Source organism: Pteronotus mesoamericanus, unplaced genomic scaffold, assembly GCF_021234165.1.
Source record: "Pteronotus mesoamericanus isolate MK-2021 breed Mesoamerican mustached bat unplaced genomic scaffold, CSHL_Meso_final contig_163, whole genome shotgun sequence".
Taxonomy (NCBI): Eukaryota; Metazoa; Chordata; class Mammalia; order Chiroptera; family Mormoopidae; genus Pteronotus; species Pteronotus mesoamericanus.
Window position 1 is genome coordinate 21,455,254 of NW_026555064.1, and position 18,840 is coordinate 21,474,093.

At 57.9% G+C, this 18,840-nt stretch overlaps 1 protein-coding gene across 1 annotated transcript; it reads left to right on the plus strand.

The window, feature by feature from the left end:
* The first annotated feature begins 470 nt into the window (after positions 1–470).
* ARSJ (arylsulfatase family member J) lies at positions 471–17,773 on the plus strand. Its single transcript, XM_054562030.1, has 2 exons — positions 471–817; positions 16,375–17,773. The coding sequence occupies exons 1-2, from the start codon at positions 471–473 to the stop codon at positions 17,771–17,773; spliced, it is 1,746 nt and encodes a 581-aa protein (XP_054418005.1).
* Positions 17,774–18,840: the final 1,067 nt, after the last annotated feature.

The window sequence follows — 18,840 nt, forward strand, 5'->3', positions numbered from 1 at the left end:
GGCCGGAGACCGGCCGGTGTCAGCGGGGCCCGGGGAAGGAGGGCCGGACACCGGAGTGACCGGGACAGTAGAGTGACCGGCGCGGGCGCGCCCTCCCGGGCAGCATCTCACCTGCCAGGGGAAGACCCGGGTGCGGTCTCTCCAGGTGGAGATCCCTTTGTCTACGCATCCCGACAGCCTCGCCCCAAATCCAGGGCTCGGCCACGCAGAGCTGCCTGGTGATGTCCTCTCCCTCCCTGGACGTTTTTCCCGAGAACTTCTGGGCGGCGAGACGGACCCCGCGGAGGCTGCCGGCCCAGGGAGGACAGACGGGGAGGTGATGGAGACGGCCGCTCCCCCACTCCCCGGCCCGCGGAGCCACCCCTGGTAGGAGATCGAAGTCGCTGGACAGACGCGGGCGCGGCGCGGGTCTCCCGCTCCCGCATGCATGTGCGCCTGGAGGCGCAGGGACCCCGCGGGGACTGGAGCGCATGGCCCTGGGGGGCTGCGAGCGGCCGGGGGTCCGACGGGCGCCGGCCATGCGCGCGCTGGCAGGCCTCTGGGTCCTCAGCCTCCTCCCCTGTGGCGAGCCGTCCTGGGCACGCAGCCGCGAGGACCAGGACGCTGAACCCAGGCCGCAGCCCGGCGCTCCCGCCAGCTCCCGGCCGCACCTCATCTTCATCCTGGCCGATGACCAGGGCTTCAGGGACGTGGGCTACCACGGCTCGGAGATTCGGACCCCCACTCTGGACAGGCTCGCGGCCGAAGGGGTCAAACTGGAGAACTACTATGTCCAGCCTATTTGCACACCGTCCAGAAGTCAGTTTATTACTGGAAAGTAAGTGTTACCGTGTTGTGCGTTTGTTCCTTGAACACCTTAAGCGTTTAACTAAGATCCAGCTCCTGATTTGGGAGAGTAGAGAAATGTGGGGAACAACGGAATGAGTGCAGATGAAAGAGCGAGCGCGTGAATGCGTCCGGGAGGGCGGGAAGGCCCATGGTGTTCCGTTACTGGTACCGGGAGCAGAACTGCCCTGCCAGCGGCCCGCCCCGCCCCCGCTCTCCCCCACCCCCCAGCCTGCCCCCAGGGGCCCCCTCTCCCAAGTCAGCCCGGGGTGGGCAGGCTCAGGCTGAGCGAGTGTCCCATGTCACCCTGGAATTCAGTCACCACCACTGACAGGAAAGACAGACCATTTGTCTACAATTCTTGGTTTGTGTCTAGAACTGAGTCATCAAATCCACAGGTCACCCAGAGAGAGAGCACCCGGGGCGGGGCGCGGGGCGGGGCGGCCCATAAATTCTGAGGAGCCTTTGATAAGTCACCTCCTCCGGAATCTAGCACAGGCCATGCCCAGAGATGCTCTCAAAAGGCAAGGAAACCCTGCGAAGACTCAGTGGGAGTCCAGCTGCCTCTGAATTTTCTCTGCTTCTCTTGTGCCTGGGAATTTTCTGAGTAACTATAAGAAAAGTAAGGTTATTAGGATGCTTAAGTAAGGTTTTCAGTATTATCGTAACTAATGTGGAAGCCCCCGTTCAGCCCTGGAGTGGAGGTGCTCTGAGCTCCAGGGTCAGAGGTCAGGCTGCAACGGGCGGGGAGGAGGGGCCGTGAGGCTTCCGCGTGTGTGTGTCTTGTGACGTCAGCTCCAGTGAGGTTGTTCTTGGAACCGGATCCCACGAGAGCGGCCAGTATCCACTGGAAAAATAAAGACCATTTTGTAGGCATCTCTGTCTCGCAGACACTTTTGCTTGCCGCGTGGTTCCCACTGCTCCGCAAACGGTCAGGACTTAGCATCACTGCCAGAAAAGAAAGAAAAACAACACCCTTTCCTCTCTTGAGAAAGAGAGAGAAGTCTCACGGCACTGCAGACTCGTGTTGAAGGTTCGTTGTGGCAGAGTCAGGGGCATCTGCCATTTCCACAGGAGCAGCTAGTGGCCTGGGAAGGTAAGTCTGTCCGGCCGCCTGGGGGCTGCGCTCTCGTGTCCAGGATCAGCCGCTCGCACTCGGCTTCTGAAACGCACGTGTCCTAAGGACGGACCCCCCTCCACAAACCGCAGAATTTACATTTACTCAGTCGACAGGACTTGGACAATGTGCAACGGAATGATGCGAATTTTTTCTGTCCGGCTTTTCACCACACAAAATTTAGTTCCTACTGTTATCTTGCCCTGACGGCTATTGGGTTGGCCAAAAAGTTTATTCGGTTTTTCCGTAACCTGGCGTAGTAGTGCTTTGTTGTCTGTAACTTCATTCCGAAATGTTTTGTTCGATTGTATTGTGACAGCTGTCATATCAGCATGCATTTAAAAAAACTCACCAAAATTGGTGAATTTTTGTGCAGCCATTTTAATATTGAAGATGGAAGAAAATACGCAACATTTTTAGCATGTTATACTTTATTATGCTTAAGAAAGGTAAAAATGCAACTGAAACACAAAAGTTTGTGCAACACATGGAGAAGGTGCTGTGATCAAACACGGCAGAAGTGGTTTCTGAAGTTTCGTGCTGGAGACTTCTCGCCGGACGATGCTCCGCGGTCGGGTGAACCAGCCGAAGTTGACAGCGATTCAGTCGAGACCTTATTGAGAACAATCAACGTTCTACCACATGGGAGGTAACCAACATGCTCACAATATCCAAATCAATAAAGTTCTTGGTGAAAATGAAAAATATCTTTTATTTTACAAAAAAACTGAACGGACTTTTTGGCCAGCCCCGTATCTAGGTTTTTCTTCTACTGTTTACATTGACTTAATGACACGAAACAGAAAAGAAGCTGGAAAATATCCCTAATGTTTCTCTAATGTCAGAGGTTGACTGCCCCGTTCTTTCAATGCTGCCGAGCCGCCCGTGGTGAGATTTATTCGGCTGAAATCTTTTTTCAGCGCAGCACGGGGCGCACCTTGCGCCAACAGGAGCTTCTGTCGATTACGGGGCCTGTGCACCTGCCAAACTGCTGGACTTGGCCGCGGAGCACACAGCACAGGCTAAGGAAGGGAGTGGCTCTGGAACCTAGTCCTGGGCCTTGTGCGGTGTTAACGACACAGGGAACACCTTCCCCATGGAGAGGACATGTCTGTGTATTCTGGATCCTGTAACATATTTAAAAAAAAAAAAAGCAACAATGAAAATGTAAATGGGCCAGATTATTTTAAAGGAAAAACTAGGTTATATGAATCTGAGAGGATTCAAAGGGTTTCAAAGGTTGAAGCTGAGCTCGTTTTGGTAACTATTAACCAAGCAACCCTCCCTTACGTTTCGCTGGAGTCCACGTAAAAATCCCTCTGCTCCGGCTGCGCGGGTCTGCAGTCCCAGGTTCGACAGGAGATTGCACGGCCACAGGGAGCCCCCGCCGGCCTGTCCGACGCAGGCCCCCGGCCTGGGCCCGTTCCCGTGCGGGACCTCGAGGGACGAACGAGTGCGCCCGCACCGCCGCACAGCGGTCCTCCAACGCGTGGGTGCACAACGCAGCCGCCCAATGCGGGTGACAGGGCAGGTTCCCAGGGCCTGCCCATGAGTCCACTCCAGGGGCGGGGGTTGGGCTGGGGAATCAGTAGTAATTTAACAAGCGTGTGGGGCTATCCTCCAGGCGCCGTTAACGTAAATTAAGAGCGTTTGTGTTCAATGTGCGCCCCCACTGAGCAGCTGCGTTCCTGGATGATGCGTTTTGATCTCGTTTCATCTCCAGAACTGTACGAGGTGCTGCCGTGGCCACCCCCATTGTATACGGGCGTGGCAACAGATTCCGAGAGAGGTGGCAGCGCAGGGTTCCCCATGCCCGACTTTGAGAAACAGTGCTGTGGGTGTCCCGTCAGCCTCATAACATAGGGGTTGACTGAGAAAGTGGCTGCCTACGTGGGATTGATTTCAGAGTAATTTTTCACTTTTCCCTCCAGTTTTTCAGATGCATCCATGTCTGCATCTGAAAAACTAAACAAAATAGCGAAGGCTTCAGAAAGAGAACCTGAAGTTTTGCAAAATTGAGACACATTTTATTCAGACTTTATAGTAGAACAGATTGGCAACCTGAACTGAATTTATATCTTGGGCAATAATCTTAACTATTTTGTTCTTAGTTTTCCCACTTGAAATACCATGACGATCATTTTGAACAAAAGCAAGGGTAACTCAAATTATGTGTATTTATAATAGGACACGGGATACATTCATCTAGTCTTAAAACAACGCCTGCCCCTCCCAACTGCGGACACCTTCGGTTAATTCTGCTGGTGGTTGAACTTTCTATCAATGACATTATAGGGAAGGTCCTCTCATGTCCGGCTTCCCTCAACATCGCGTATGTGAAATGTGTCCGTGGCGTTGCCTGTAGACACAATTCATGTACTCTCGTTGCTGACGGTGTTGTTTGGTATTAGTACGCTATGATTTACGTGTGCGGTCTCCTGCAGACCAGCGTGGGTTGTTTCCCGTGTTGGGCCCCTGTACATAGTGTGGCCACAAACACGCTTACACATGTGTCTAGATGAACATATCTGCACAATTCCTCGTCTGTCAGTCAGGAAGTGGATTGCCTGTGGCAAGGGTGTTCATGCGCAGTCTCTGTGGACGCTGCCCACCAGCTCCTGAAAGTGGCCCAGCTGTCCACATGGCCACCGGCACACGCGTCCGGGTCCCAGCCGTGGCACACGCCCTTCGGTCGTCCTGGCCGTGTGCTGGTGCGCCACTGCGGCCCAGGGCTGCGCGTCCCTGGAGTCAGATGGACCGGAGCACCCTTCCACGTTCCGCGGGTTATTTGGGTATTCCCTTCAGGAGGCGTCTCCCCTCCCATTAGGTCAGCGATTGTCCACCTGTGCGCCTCGAGGATTTTTAAACACGCAACACTTGACTATTTCGTCAGGGACACTGACCCTTTTTCCCTTAGGCTGTCAAATAAAAAAGTGACAGCAGCCAGCACAGCACGAGCCGCTGGTGTGAACGAGTCAGGACTGTACCTCTTCTAGAGTGCACTAGTGTTAGCACTTTGGTGTCTATATTTCCAACCTGTATTTCTCCTTTCTTTAATTACTTTATATTTGTTTAATTGTGAGGAAAATTAAATCTGATTTAGAAGTTACTTTTCTAAAATTATACCTATTTTTTGTCAAAATATGTGTTTTGACCAAGTGCATGTTTCGGCGCCGCGGAACCGCACCTTGTGCTCCCGCAACCGGACGCTTCCCCGCGCTCGCCCGCGGCGGCTGTGCGCACAGCGCCCACTTCTTGGCGCGGGCAGCGCGGCGCCGCGCGGCTCTGCGCGTGCTTTTCCACCCTCTCAAGTGCTTTCTGATGACTAGAAGGTTTTCCTCTTCTTGTACTTTTATTTATAATCTTTCCCCCTTTATGTTCTGTTTAAGACATCTTTGACTAAATCAAGTTCATGACAATAGTCTTATTTTCTTCTAAAAGTTACGTGGTCTCTTTTATATTTCCATCTATAGTTCACCTGGGTGAATGCCTAGTGCGGCGTAGGTCACAGTTCAAGCCTGTGTCTCGTGTGTCTGTCCATTTGCCCCCATTATTTGTGAAAGAGACATACGCCCTCCACTCCCCCGAGTGTGACCTTCCTCGCGAGCGACGTGCGTGTGCGTGGGGCCTGTTCCTCGCTCTGCGCTGTTCCATCGTCCGTCGGCTCTTGGGCCACTACCACAGCCTCTTACCTGACACCTGGAGAGGAGGCCCTTCCCTTGCTCGCCTTCAGAACGGCCTGGAGAGAAGAGAACGTGCGGGTGCACAGGGCACACGGGTAGGAAGGCGCGGCTTGGGGGACGTGAGGTTGCTCTCCCCGAAATTATCCTACTTTCTTGGGGCCACAGAGCGCAAGGCCCCTGGCTGAGGTCTGAAGACAGAGAAGGGAGGTCTTGCTCCGGGAGGGCGGCGCCTCCGCGGAAAGGCCGGGCGGCCCTGCGAGGCCGTGCGGGCGCGGCAGCCCCAAGTCTCTGTGCCCATTTGCCTCCCGCGGGAGCAGGTGTGTGTGTGCAGAGGACGCCCACTGAGGAGGCTTCATGCGACTGTGGACGCCAGCTGTGGCCAGGAAGAGGGGCTGTGGGATCTGTGTCCTCCCGGAAGGGCCAGGGCCCCGGGGGGCGGCTGCCTGGGGGGGCTGAGGCGAGGACACGACCGCGACCCTGAACACGGGACAGACAGGCAGTGGTCGTGAAGACGCAGGCACTGGAGGTGGGAAACGTGTCGGCAGCGTGGGCTTTGGCGATGGCAGGAGCAGGCGCTTCGGAGAGCGGCGGCGCCGGCTCTGGGGCTCCCGTCCCTCAGGACGGAGGGACGCCGTGCAGCAAGGGCAGGGAGCCATCTGGCACCGTCCGTGAGAGGCGGCAGCGGGTGAGGGACTCCAGCAGAGGAGGGAGGGGGTCCGTGGAGCTGCGAGAAGGACACAGGCCGCCTTGTCTGGAAGTGCCCAAGGGGCCAAGAGGACAGCGTCCCTGCTTCCGGCTCTGCAGCCAGGGGGCAGCAGGCCAGCGCGCCGCACGTGGCCAGGGATCAGCTGGAGCGGGAAGGGGGAGGGAACGTCCTGGAAAGACCCGGGTCTTAAGGGTTTTGCTCAGGACAACTCTCATGGCAGGAAGCTCTTTGGCGAAAGCGAGGGGGTTGTGGGGGAGAGGGGCTGGGTCCGAGCGCAGGAGGACGGGGACGGCCCGGAATCCGAGGGGCAGGTGTCAGGAAGGTGGGATCACGGCACAGGCTCAAATAAACGGGCTGAGGGGCACGGCGGGGTTCCCCCAGGCCGCCTCCTAAGAGATGGCCACGGCAGCCTCTTCCTGGAGATGGGCCTCTCACGGCCCGTCGCCAGCTCCCGCGGCCACGCCGTGTGTGGTCAGGCACACGGTCGGGAGCTCTGGGGTCGGCGTGGTCCGGGACGGACGGCCCCACGCAGGCCCGCTCTGTGGGCTGTGGGGGCTCCCGAGGCAGGGGGAGGCATGCGTCCCCCCGGCGCGTCCAATGCACAGCTTTTGGGTGCGAAGGTGTGGATTAACAATCGTCCTGGCATCAGAAACCCGGACAGAGCAATGGCAGACTCTCCGCCGCTCTTTCAGGGGGCAGCGCCGACGGCCCAGTCGCAGGCACGTGCGCATGCGCGTCCCCGCCCACGGCGCACCCCCGGTCTGCGTGCCGCCTCTGTCCCCGTCTCGCGTCCCAGGCCCAGGGAGCACTCAGTAAACGTCAGTCACTGTGTGGTCAGTTCTTACATCCACCAGTATTTAGTTAATACCTAAACATTTACAAAAATGTAAATGCTACGGTTAGAAGTTTAGAGAGAACGGGTTTTTTCCGAGCCTTCCTGTGACTTTGAAAAATCAACACCGGTGGGGACATGGCTGTCAGGTCTCACAGGTCCATTTCAAAAAGAACAGCTCAGCAGACAAGGTCATGCAGCAAAGAGCCGCCTCTTCCTGTCTGACCATGTGGATTTTTCTGACAGTAGAATCGTGATCAAGTAAGCCACAGGCACCCCCTAGGATCAGGGTTCCTAAGTGTAAATGATGCCTTAAAAAAAAAAGAAAAAGCGCCCTTTGACGTGAACGCCTATTCAGGTCGTTCTGCCGCGCTTCCGGAGCGGGTGTGCGCAGGTGCAGAGGGTCGGGGCGTCCTGCTCCCCGCGGCCCACCCCCCAGAGGTGAAGGCAGGGCCCGGCCTGGAGCCCCCCCCCCCCGCGCGCGCGCGGAGGAAAGCTGCTGTCGTCTCCCGTTCGGTTTTCCGCCACTTTGTCCTACAGCAACAGTCGGAATTCATGGGGACGCCATCGGCTGTCGCCAGCCACGTAACCGGAGCTGGCGCCCCGCTCTCCCACCGCTCCGGACGTCAAACGCTCCCGGTGCTGGTCCGGCACGGACACCGGCCCCACGTGCTCTGCTGTCCAGGAGACTCCTGTCTCCGACCTTTCCGCCCCTCCCCCCGACCCCCACACCTTAGTGTCCCTCCAACGGGGCTCTCGTCACCTCAGCAGCCTCAGCCCACGGCCTCCCAGGTGCCGGCTGATGACAGGCGCGGAAACAAATCACTGCGCAGGTGCCAGTCTCTCTGCAAACACCTGTCACTTCGCCTTCACCTCTGCCCTGAAAGTAAAAGACTTTTATTACCTTGAAAAATATGCATGAACTAATTTGGCAAAAGTTTATGGAGGACACGGGGGCGTTTTCGGGAAGTCATAGGAGTGGGTCGTGGTCACGCCACCTCTCAGCAGCCCCGCCCGCGTCTGACCCTGACCCTGTGTGGCTTCAACAACCCTGCTGTTGCGCCCCCCCCCCCCCCCCCCGCCCTGTGTGAAAACCGGTGCCCCTGCATCGTGCCTTCCCACAAGCGGAGCCTCATCTTCCTCTCTCGTCTCCAGGGGAGGGCATGGCCTTTCCCCTGACCTTCGCCCCACTCGGCCCGTCGTTCCCCCTCCTTGTCTCACACCCTGTCCCTCCTAACAAGAGAAGTTTTCCAGTGCTTCATTTCTTAAAAAATGCCGAATCTCAGGGACCTCTTCCAAGGCCACGTTCCTGAGCCTGAAGCGCTGGCGGGGCGCTGTCCGGAGACGGGGCACCCCCGTCGCCCGAGCGCGCGGCCCGAGCTCCGACGTGGCCCCGAGAGGCAGCCTCAGAGGCCTGGGTGCCCGACCCGCTGGCCCTCTGTCTGTTGACGTTCAGGCTGCCCTTACGTCACGAGACTGAAAGATGGATTTGATCCTTACAGGAACGTCTGCCCGGCTTTTCGGTGTTTCCTCACGGAGGCAATTCGCAGTCTTCTGCAAGTTATTGTTACCTTTCCTTCTTAGGAATCACAGAGGAAGCAAACCATTGAGTTTGGTACAAAAACAGACCAGGCCGTGAACTGTGAACACGTGCCGTACATGCGGGTGCGTCCGTGCACAACAGCACGGAGGGCTGAGCCGCAGGTTTGTTTCCAAGGTTCTATCCTGGAAACACAGACTGGAAACTCCCCTTCACGGTGGAGCTAAAATCCACCTTTGTTGCCAAAGACTGTTGCATTCTCCAATGAATTGTTAGCCTGCTTAATTTCACGTTTTTTCCCCAATAAAATGCATTGCTTATTTGCTTTGCAGTCATAACAGATTAATTTTTGCGTTAGGTTGCCATGAGTTCATCCAGGTTAGGCCTGAAAGAAGCTGGGCAACTGGCTGATGAACGGCTGAGGGCTGAGCAACTGAGGGCTGAGCAACCGCAGCCGCCGCCCCGGGGCCACTGAGGGCGGGCGTGTGAGTGCAAGGCCCGCGCGCTCGGAGCGGAGCGGGCAGGCAGGCGGCTCTCCGTTCCCCGGCTCCGCTCTGCCCTCTCCCGCTCGCTGCCCGTTTGAGTGCCTTGATCCCCCTTCCCTCCGACTTCTCCAGTAATTAACGTCCGGCCCCTGGCACAGACTCGGAAACAGACGCGCTGCACTCCACACGCCGAGGAAGGGGCCGCGGCTCCGCCAGGAGGGCGGGAGGGAGCGCGGCCCAGCGTGGAGGAGGCCGGTCGGTGCCGGCAAACCGGGCTGCCTTCTAACCGGCCCGGGGCTCTGGGCGTGGAATGCTCGTGGCATTTGGGAAACAACGCGGGTGTAAAAGGCACAGTGCTACTTTCAGCAAGAGGTTCAGGGGTGGGTGGCTGCCCGGCCCGGCCCAGCTGCCGGAGGCCAAGCCTGCCCACCAGCAACACCCGGCCGCCTGCGTCAGTCCCCCTGCAGAAGGCGGGCTCTGCCCTTGCGAACAGCTCTCGGCCTTTAAAGGAGATAAAGGAAAGGCACTGCAGTCTCTCTTTTTAGAAGCACAGGGCTCCCCAGGTATTTCTCTGAGGCGGAATTTGAAATAGACGTTTCATTCATTTTCCTTTAGAAGCACTGAAATTCCGTATCCTCATAATGGATGAAAACAAAAGCAAATATGAATTATGGATTTATGTTCCTCGAACCTGAAATTTCATCCTATTTCATGCTCCTTGCAAATTGTTTTTTTTTTTTAAGATCAGAAGTTACTATGGAAACATTATGTCTTAATTCCAAGGAAAAGCCTGTATTAATTCCAAGGGCGACGTTTCTCACATGCTGGGAAGGTAGCGATGGGCGTTTGCGGAATCCTACGGGGCTGCCGGCCCTGGGAAATCGGAGGCCTCCCTTCCGACAGCCTTCGGGGGGACGTGTTCAGCTGCGTCCCTGCTGAGGAAGCCACTGGGCGTCCCGAGCAGTGAGGCTGCGAAGAACCACGACCCGCGCGCAGCCAGCGGGCCTGGAGCGCGGCCCGCACCCTCGGGAACACGGCCCTCTCGCTCTCCCCCTTCTCGAGGCAGTGTCTGCGAGCCTAAGTCATGCGTCCTTGACATTGTGGCCTTACCACTTCTGCCTTCTGCACCTTTTTGCCAGAACACTTCATCTTCACTTCCATCTAAGTTATTAACGTGCAGCGCTGTTAAAATCCCTTTTTATGCCACTGCTGAACAGATTTTGCATTTCAGTTACTAAAACTGAAAATCTTCCCCCCCCCCCCCAATATTTCCTCCCTTAATTAGTATGCATTTTCACCAAGTCGATCTCGGGCCACGTTTATGTGGCTCATGTGTGGGGCCCAATGGTACCGGTACTATTTGAAATTCAACTTATAACTGGGCATTTTCATTGCACTAACTTTGCGTTAAATCCATAGGACAAAAATGAAGCGCCGTGTTTACAAGGCAGGCGTCTGCCCCAAGACACTAATGGGAACAGGTGTTAGTAGAATGGGCTTGGTTTACGTCCTCCTTGAAAAGGAGCGTGAACTCTCAACTGTGAAGGGTTGATGGCGTGTGACTACCAGCAAGCAGACCGACCAGCTGTGTCCATGCGCCTGGGTTCAGGAGGGAGGGCGGGACTCTGAAGCCCAGCGTCACCAGCCCGGGCCCCGCCCTGTCCCCAGAGTCCCAGTGACTCAGTGGGGACAGAGAGCGCTCACTACAGCGCAGTCGGCCTCTGTCTGCATCACGTTTATGACACCGCAGTTTCCCTTCTACGAAATGGGGATTCGTTACTTGCCAAAGGCGGTTCCGAGAGAGAGACTGTTAGTGTATAACCGGACGTACAGTGGACACGCAACAAACGGCAGCTATTACGGCTGATTCGGATCCTAGTCTTGAGTCCAGACGGCAGCGCGACACCGAGCCCGGGTGTCGAGACTGTGTCCGAGGCGGACCCTCACCGCCCCCCGCCCCCCGGGCCATGGTGTGGCCCTGCCCCTGAGGGCTGGCGCGGACCCGCGGGGCCTGCCGCTTCTCGCGCGGACTGCCGCTTCTCGCGCGGACCAATCTCAGCCGGAACTTCAGAGGAGCCCAAGGGGCGTTCCTCCCCCACAAGGGCAGGTCCCCGGGGGCGGCCCCCCCACCTCTCAGCCCTCTGCCGCCCTCTAGTGACTGCTGTCAGCACCCGCACCCACGCCACCCTGCACCGCAGCTCCGTGACCCCCCCACTAGGCCGAGGCGGAGGCCGGGGGAGCGGGGAGCGGGGAGCGGGGTGGGGAAGCCACCGTGCGGTATGTGACAGGCCCCATTTCGAACATTAGTACATGTGTGAGAAAGTGAAAAGCAGCCGCTGACGACTCCTGAAAAGCACAGGTATCAGAATATTGAAATGTGTAGCCTCAATGTCAAAAAGAGAAAAATCAGGATTATAGAAGCAAGACCAGTGAGCTGATTACGGTGTCCCGATCTAAAAAAACTGTGCTTGACTCGGGAACGGAGGTTGCTGAGCGGGTTGGCTATGGGATCAGAGATGGCGGTCACCTACCTGAGATTCGCCAAGAACCGCGTGCGAGCGCACTTGGTCTGCCCACATGGGGGAAGTTATCAGCACACTGGGTTTTGGTTTCAGCAAGGCTTTTGGAAAGACAACCCTTTAAAGAAAGAAATCAGGCTGCAGGATGAGTAAACCCGGCTGAGGCCCTCATTAAGGAAGCGGGGCTACCTGAGGGCCGCTGGCCCATCACGCCTTAGAAGGCTCTGCTCTGAGTTAGCACTGTCCCCGCCGCACCTCGGACATGGGATGAAGACACCTATTTACCAGAGTCCACGGGGGGAAGCAGTTCACACCGTGCAGGACAAAATCAAGTATCTTCTAGGCCTTTCAAAGGCGGGAAGATTCACAAATTAGACTGTGCCCTACGCGATGCAGGAAACCTGGCAAAGGAAAAACTAACATAGGGCCCCGCTGCCAGCAGACTGCCCGCAGTGTGATGAGCTGCCAGCCCCGCAGACAGGGGTCCCCGTGGAGCGCAGAGGTCGGTCAGCCAGTCCGGCCGGCGAGGGCCAGTGAGGTCTGCACCGTGTCCAAGCCCTGGTGCCAGGTTTTCGCAGGGACACTGCAGCGCGTGCCCGGGGGCAGCTCTGGCCACGACAGAGCATCGGGAGCGGCCGAGCGGCCATGGACACAGGACCTGTCTGCACGTATGTGGGGGCGGTCACGCAGGGCGTCCACCAGACCAGCAGAGCCGGGCTCAGTCCAGACACAAGCCTGCGATATGCACATTGGTCCCAAGTGGAACGGGCTGCCTCGTGAACAACAGAGCCTCGCCCACGGGAAGCATTCGAGAAGGAGCTGCAGGGCTGGGTACCAGCTCCCCAGGCCTCCCTGCTCCCGGCTTCTCCTTCCTGCCTCTTCAGGCTTTGCCTGGAAAGATCCTGCTCTTTCCACTTGTTCACCTGTGACTTCAACACAGAAACCCCCCCTTGTTCGCTGCCCTCCCCAGCCCTCCTCCTGCACGAGGCGGTACTGGAATGAGGGCCCTCGGCCACACCGGGCCGGCGCCGCCGCTGCGCACCCGGGACAGCCAGAGACGGTCCGCAGTGCTGGGCCGAGGGACGGCTCCGGGGGGGCAGACGCAGCCCCTTCTGGCTGCGGACAGAGAGCGGCCCCTTGAGCACAGGCCTCTCGCGCTGACGCGCAGGGCTCTGGCGTTCAGGTCGCAGCACCCGGCAGGACCCGCAGACCGGGCCGGCCTCTGGAGACAAGGTCAGCCTGTCCTCCCCTCTCTCTGCTCCGTCTGACTCAGGACCTATGTCGCTCAGAGAATGCCCCGCGCCCGTTGCCTTCAGACCAAGCCTCTCACCTGCCAGCCCCACGCTCGTCCGGCTGGTGCGTCCGCCATCAGGGGAGCCACCGCAGGGCGGGTTCGGGGCCAGAGAGGCGCATGAGGGGAGCTCAGGATTCCCTTCCTTCCCAAGGTCGTTGCTGCAGGGCGGCCCTGGGCGGCCGACACGGAGGAGCTCCCCTCCCCTTTCCGACCGCCCAGCAGGACAAGCCCCAGCATTTTCTTGGAACTGTGCACATCCTGGTAACTATATCGTGTGCATCCCCAGAGTCCTGGCTTTCGCAGCGTCTGACTCCATTCCCACGTCGAGGCCGGGAAAGGCGGGAGGGAAAGACAACGCACGTTGGGGACCTGCCCCGTGTGCGGGCCCGGGGGACGGAGGGGCAGAGGCTGCTGCCCACCCGGCCTTCTTGCTTCACTTCCTCGTACTCGGTGCCGCGACGCCAGCACGCCGCCCGCGGGGGTGCCATGAGGTAGCCACGGCGACGGAGGCGAACCCCGGCCGGGGAGCCCCCGGGGGAGCCCCCCGCACTCGGGCGTGCTCCCAGCTCTGCCTGCCTCCCAGCCGGCCCGGGGCGCCCTCACAAGGGCGGGCCTCGAGGGCGCCGCCGCAGCTCCGTCTGGGGGCCGCGCTCCTCCTCGGGTAACTGTCCAGCAAAACTGAGAGGGGGCCTCCCGTGGTCACTGGCTCTTCGCTTCCAGCCAGAGAAAGGTGGCCCCGAGGTGGCCGCACGCCCCCCGCGGCTGGTCGGGAAGAGACACGGGGGTGCGGGGTACAGCCCAGCACTGCCGCCGGCACCGGGGCAGCCGCGCTCACAGCGGGACCGGCAGGCGGGGCAGCGGGGCTCGGGGGCCCCTCTGTTCCCACCCTGTGGACGCGCAGGGCAGCTGAGGGGACAGCGGCTTTTGGCGACGCTGCAGCATGACTTGCTCGGTCCGTCCCCTCCCCCGCGGCCTCACGCGGCCTCCTGGGGGGTGTCCCCACCGGGGGCAACAAGCATGGGCATGAGTGTTCCCGGGAACTCGGCACTTAGATTTCTTTTTAAATTAGTCAAAGGCCTTGGTAAAATTGGTCCCGTGTTAGTCATGAATCTGAGTAGCAGAAGCTAATTTTTTGAGACTTATTCCTCTAAATTTCATTTTTACGTAAACTTACACAACAGGAAACGAAAGCTTCCTTTTCCTCCCCATTGCTCCCTCCTTGGAGAGAGTCGCTCCTCAAGACGCGGGGCCTGTCCTCTTTTCCTGCCTCAGTGGAGTCCCGCGCACTCTCTGTCATTCACTCAACAAATGGGCGTTGGCATCCGGCGGGCGGGGGGGACTTGGGACCCTCTATTCCTCTGAACTCGGTTCTGTGGCATGGACGTCAGGAGCCCAGCTTTCCCCCTTGTTGTGAGGACGAGACCCGCACCACGCGTGGAAGAAGGCCTCTAACTACGAAACTATAAAGCAATACGCGAGCGGCGCGGTTCAGGATCCCGGGACAAGAGCAGCAAGGCTGTCCTTCGCTGACCCCCTCCCCCACGCTGGGCCCTCCTACACATTGTCACCCGAACTTACAGATGGGCAGCTGTGGGTCCGGGGGCGAAGCACTGCAAAGCCACACAGCTAAGAAGGAGGGGAGCACGGTCAAAGCCGGGCCTGTCGGACCCAAACCACACCCTTAACGCAGGCCCCAGATTCCGCCCCAACCTCCCTCCCATGGGGCCCAAGAGGCTAGAACTCAGCGAGGCAGAAGCCGCTGCCAAGCCTCTCCATCGTTGGTTCTAACGTTTCCCGCACGGACACCATTCTCCTCCGGAGACACCGGGAACACCGAGCTGACCGGCCGCGCGACGCCCCCTTGACCTCTCGCCGCGTCTGCGCACGCAGGGGATGCCCAGCGTCGGGCACCTGCGGGAGACCAGTGGTTTCACCTGTGAGCGGTCGCAACCCTGATCCAGGTGAAACTCCTAACCACCGCCGCCACCGCCCCGCTTGAGTTGGGCGCCGAAAGGGGCTGTGATGCGCTCACCCCCACGGGAGTCTGCTACGCTCCCCCACCTGCGACCGCTGGGCGTTTGGCAGCCGACCGACCGGCAGGGTCGACGGGCCCGAGGGCCGCTGGGCACGGGAGCCGCACGCACCCGCAGCCCCGCACGGAGCGTCAGATGCGGGCGGCGCTGGAAAGCGCTCACACGTCGGCTGGGCGGTTAAAAATAGACGGAGCTGCTCCGCCCAGGCCCAGCCATCGACGACACGGGCCTCTCAGGGCAAATCAGTTTGGGGAAAACGATTGTTTTTAATCGTATGTTACGGTGTGCTTTGATTCCAAGGACATTGTCACAGTTGCCCTAACACTGTCTATGAGCTTCATTTTCTCAGAATTTCTGCATTTTCTAGTTAAAAAGTCTTTTTAAACTTACATAAATAACTACAGAACCGATAGCTTTTAAAATGTCATGAACTAGTAGGCTCATCCTGACCCAAACTGAAAATTCATACACTTACGTGATGACCGTTCTGCGGGGAAAAGCCCGTCACAAAACATCCTTGGGAAAAGAACAATGCCGGAGATTCGCATTCACCTAATTGGAATGTACAGAAAGCGTGACCGAGTTTCTTAACCTATTTTGTGAGTAAAACTTTTTGAAAAGTAAACACTGTGGGAAACATCAAAGAACTCCCTTCCTGCTATTTTGGGGGAAATGTAATCCTTCCTTCGCACAACATTTACTCTAAAATCGTTTTCAACACTACGCACCTGAAACTAATATAATACCGAATGTCAACTGCAGCTGAAAAAACGTTAAAATGGTGTTTCAACAATGATGTGAGTCAGAAACCTTGTCTTTTCCTTGACAGGCCTAACAGGCTGAGGACTAATTGTAATATTTTTGACAGTCAAACAGGAAATTTTTGCATAATTTTTGCATGTGTTTTAGTACTTCAGAATTAGCTTGAAATAAATTATTTCAGGAAATGACTTAGGAGCGAATGTGAGGTCCCTAGATGAAAAATAATAATGACTTAAAACAATAACACTCGGAAATTTATACCCTTTCCTTGATCATGGTGGTTTTCCGTGTCAGACAATTAACTAAAACACTAACAATTATTCCCGTAAATCCTGTTGCGAGAATTTAAAAACACTGAGATGGCAGAGAACGCTTAGTTTCCAAAGCACCCGCGGCCAAGGGCGTGGCAAACGCTGACCCTGACGCGAGGCAGGGTCTGACCAGCGCACAGCGGGAGTGCGGAACCGGCCGTGCCTGGCTCGGGGGGAAGCTCCTGCCCCCAGACACGTTACGGGGGGCCGCTGCCTTGTGCAGAGCACCCCTTCCTGCACTGACCCGCTCTTTGCTCTCCTGCCGAGGTACCAGATACACACCGGACTGCAGCACTCGGTCATCCGGCCCTCGCAGCCCAGCTGCCTCCCCCTGGACAATGCCACGCTGCCCCAGAAGCTGAAGGAGCTGGGCTACTCCACACACATGGTGGGCAAGTGGCACCTGGGGTTTTACCGGAGGGAGTGCATGCCCACCAGGAGGGGCTTTGACACCTTCTTCGGCTCCCTCCTGGGGAGCGGGGACTACTACACACACTACAAATGCGACGGCCCCGGGGCGTGCGGCTACGACCTGTATGAAAACGACCGTGCGGCCTGGGGCCACGACGGGGGCGTGTACTCCACACACCTGTACACGCAGAGGGTGCAGCAGATCCTGGCTTCCCAGGACCCCCGGAAGCCTCTGTTTCTGTACCTCGCCTACCAGGCTGTCCACTCCCCGCTGCAAGCCCCCAGCAGGTACCTGGAGCGCTACCGGTCCATCGCCAACGTGAACAGGCGCAGGTACGCGGCCATGCTCTCCTGCCTGGACGAGGCGGTCCGCAACGTGACGCTGGCTCTCAAGGCGCACGGCTTCTACCACAACAGCATCCTCATCTACTCTTCGGACAACGGCGGCCAGCCCGCCGCAGGGGGCAGCAACTGGCCCCTCAGGGGCAGCAAAGGGACCTACTGGGAAGGGGGCATCCGGGCTGTGGGCTTCGTGCACAGCCCCCTCCTGAAGAACCGGGGCACGGTGTGCAAGGAGCTCGTGCACATCACCGACTGGTACCCGACGCTGATCGCGCTGGCCGAAGGGCAGATCGACGAGGACGTTCACCTGGACGGCTACGACGTCTGGGAGACCCTCAGCGAGGGCCTGCGCTCCCCCCGGGAAGACATCCTGCACAACATCGACCCCATCTACACCAAGGCGAAGCACGGCTCCTGGGCGGCGGGCTACGGCATCTGGAACACGGCCATCCAGTCGGCCATCAGGGTGCGGCACTGGAAGCTGCTCACGGGCAACCCCGGCTACAGCGACTGGGTCCCCCCTCAGGCCTTCAGCAACCTGGGCCCCAACCGGTGGCACAACGAACGAGTCACCTTGTCCGCTGGCAAGAGCGTGTGGCTGTTCAACATCACGGCCGACCCCTACGAGAGAGTGGACCTCTCCGGCAGGTACCCCGGCATCGTGCGGCAGCTGCTCCGCCGGCTGTCCCGGTTCAACAGGACCGCGGTGCCCGTCAGGTACCCGCCCGGAGACCCGCGCAGCAACCCCCAGCTCCACGGCGGGGTCTGGGGGCCCTGGTACAAAGAGGAGAGCGAGGGAAGGAAGCCACGCAAACATAAGGCCAAGGGTAAGCGAAAGAACAGGAAGATGAAGAGGAGGCCGCAGGAAGCCGGCGCGGGCCCCCCGTGTGGCCGGGGGGCGTCCCGGGGGTGAGGCCCGCTTCCTGCTGCTGCTCCCCACGACCGGTCCTCTGCCTGCCACCCGTTTGCTACACAAGCAGCAAACGCGGCTCCGCACGCCCACGGCCACCGCTCACGCGGGCCGCCCGGCGCCGCCCACGAGCCCTCCGCCCGGTGCCAGGGACTGCCCTTCCCTCGCGCCTTCAAGGCAGGCGGCGCGGCCGCCATGAGTGCAGCCTCGGGGCTTCGGGGCGACCGGCCTCCCGGGGCCGCTAGCCTGTGCGCGGCGACCGTGCTCCCTGGGCGGCGGCCACGCGCTGCCTGATCAACCACCGCCTTGGAGAAGGAGCGCTGAAGGTGCACCCGGCCCCAAGCCTCGAAAGACCCAGGTTCCCCATGAATTCTGGGTGTCGCTCGCTCTCCAGGGCACCAGCTGCCGTCCGCTGCGGAGCCGCCCGCTCGCCCGCCACGCAGGAGGGGCAGCAGGACCAGGCCGCGCAGCCGCCAAAGGCAAATGGCACCTGCTGACCCTTCCCGGAGCACGAGCCACATAACTTATGTTTACAGAAAATATACTAATTGTTCCGTTTTTATAAAATGCTATAGAAATGACTTTTAATTACCTTATTTTTATTTTCTACATACCCTTAGAAGAGTTTTATTCCATATCTTCAAGAATACCAAGCACTGTGACACTGTAAATTACTGTAACACTGTGTGGATTCATAGACTATAAAGAGAAAATTATGCAGGAAAAATGGTAATCATCATTGTTCAATCACTATTTTGAATGTAGTAAGATGAATGTATTCCTTACAAATTACTGGGAAATTCAGTATTTGTACAGTGTTGGGAGACACCTTTATTGTTTCTATCATAAATGCCTTATTTATGTATCTTAATTATTAAAATGACTTATTTTATGGCACTAGCAAATTCAGTGTGGCTTTTCTGATCTAACTTCAAGACAATATATTATTTATCTCAACAAATAAAGATCTTTACAAGTAGACAACGGAAGGCGTGATTTGCTAATAACACAGTAAGTAGTGTGGTTCTTTACAAGTAGATGTTTCCACTTGCCTGCTGAGTGGAGAAAGG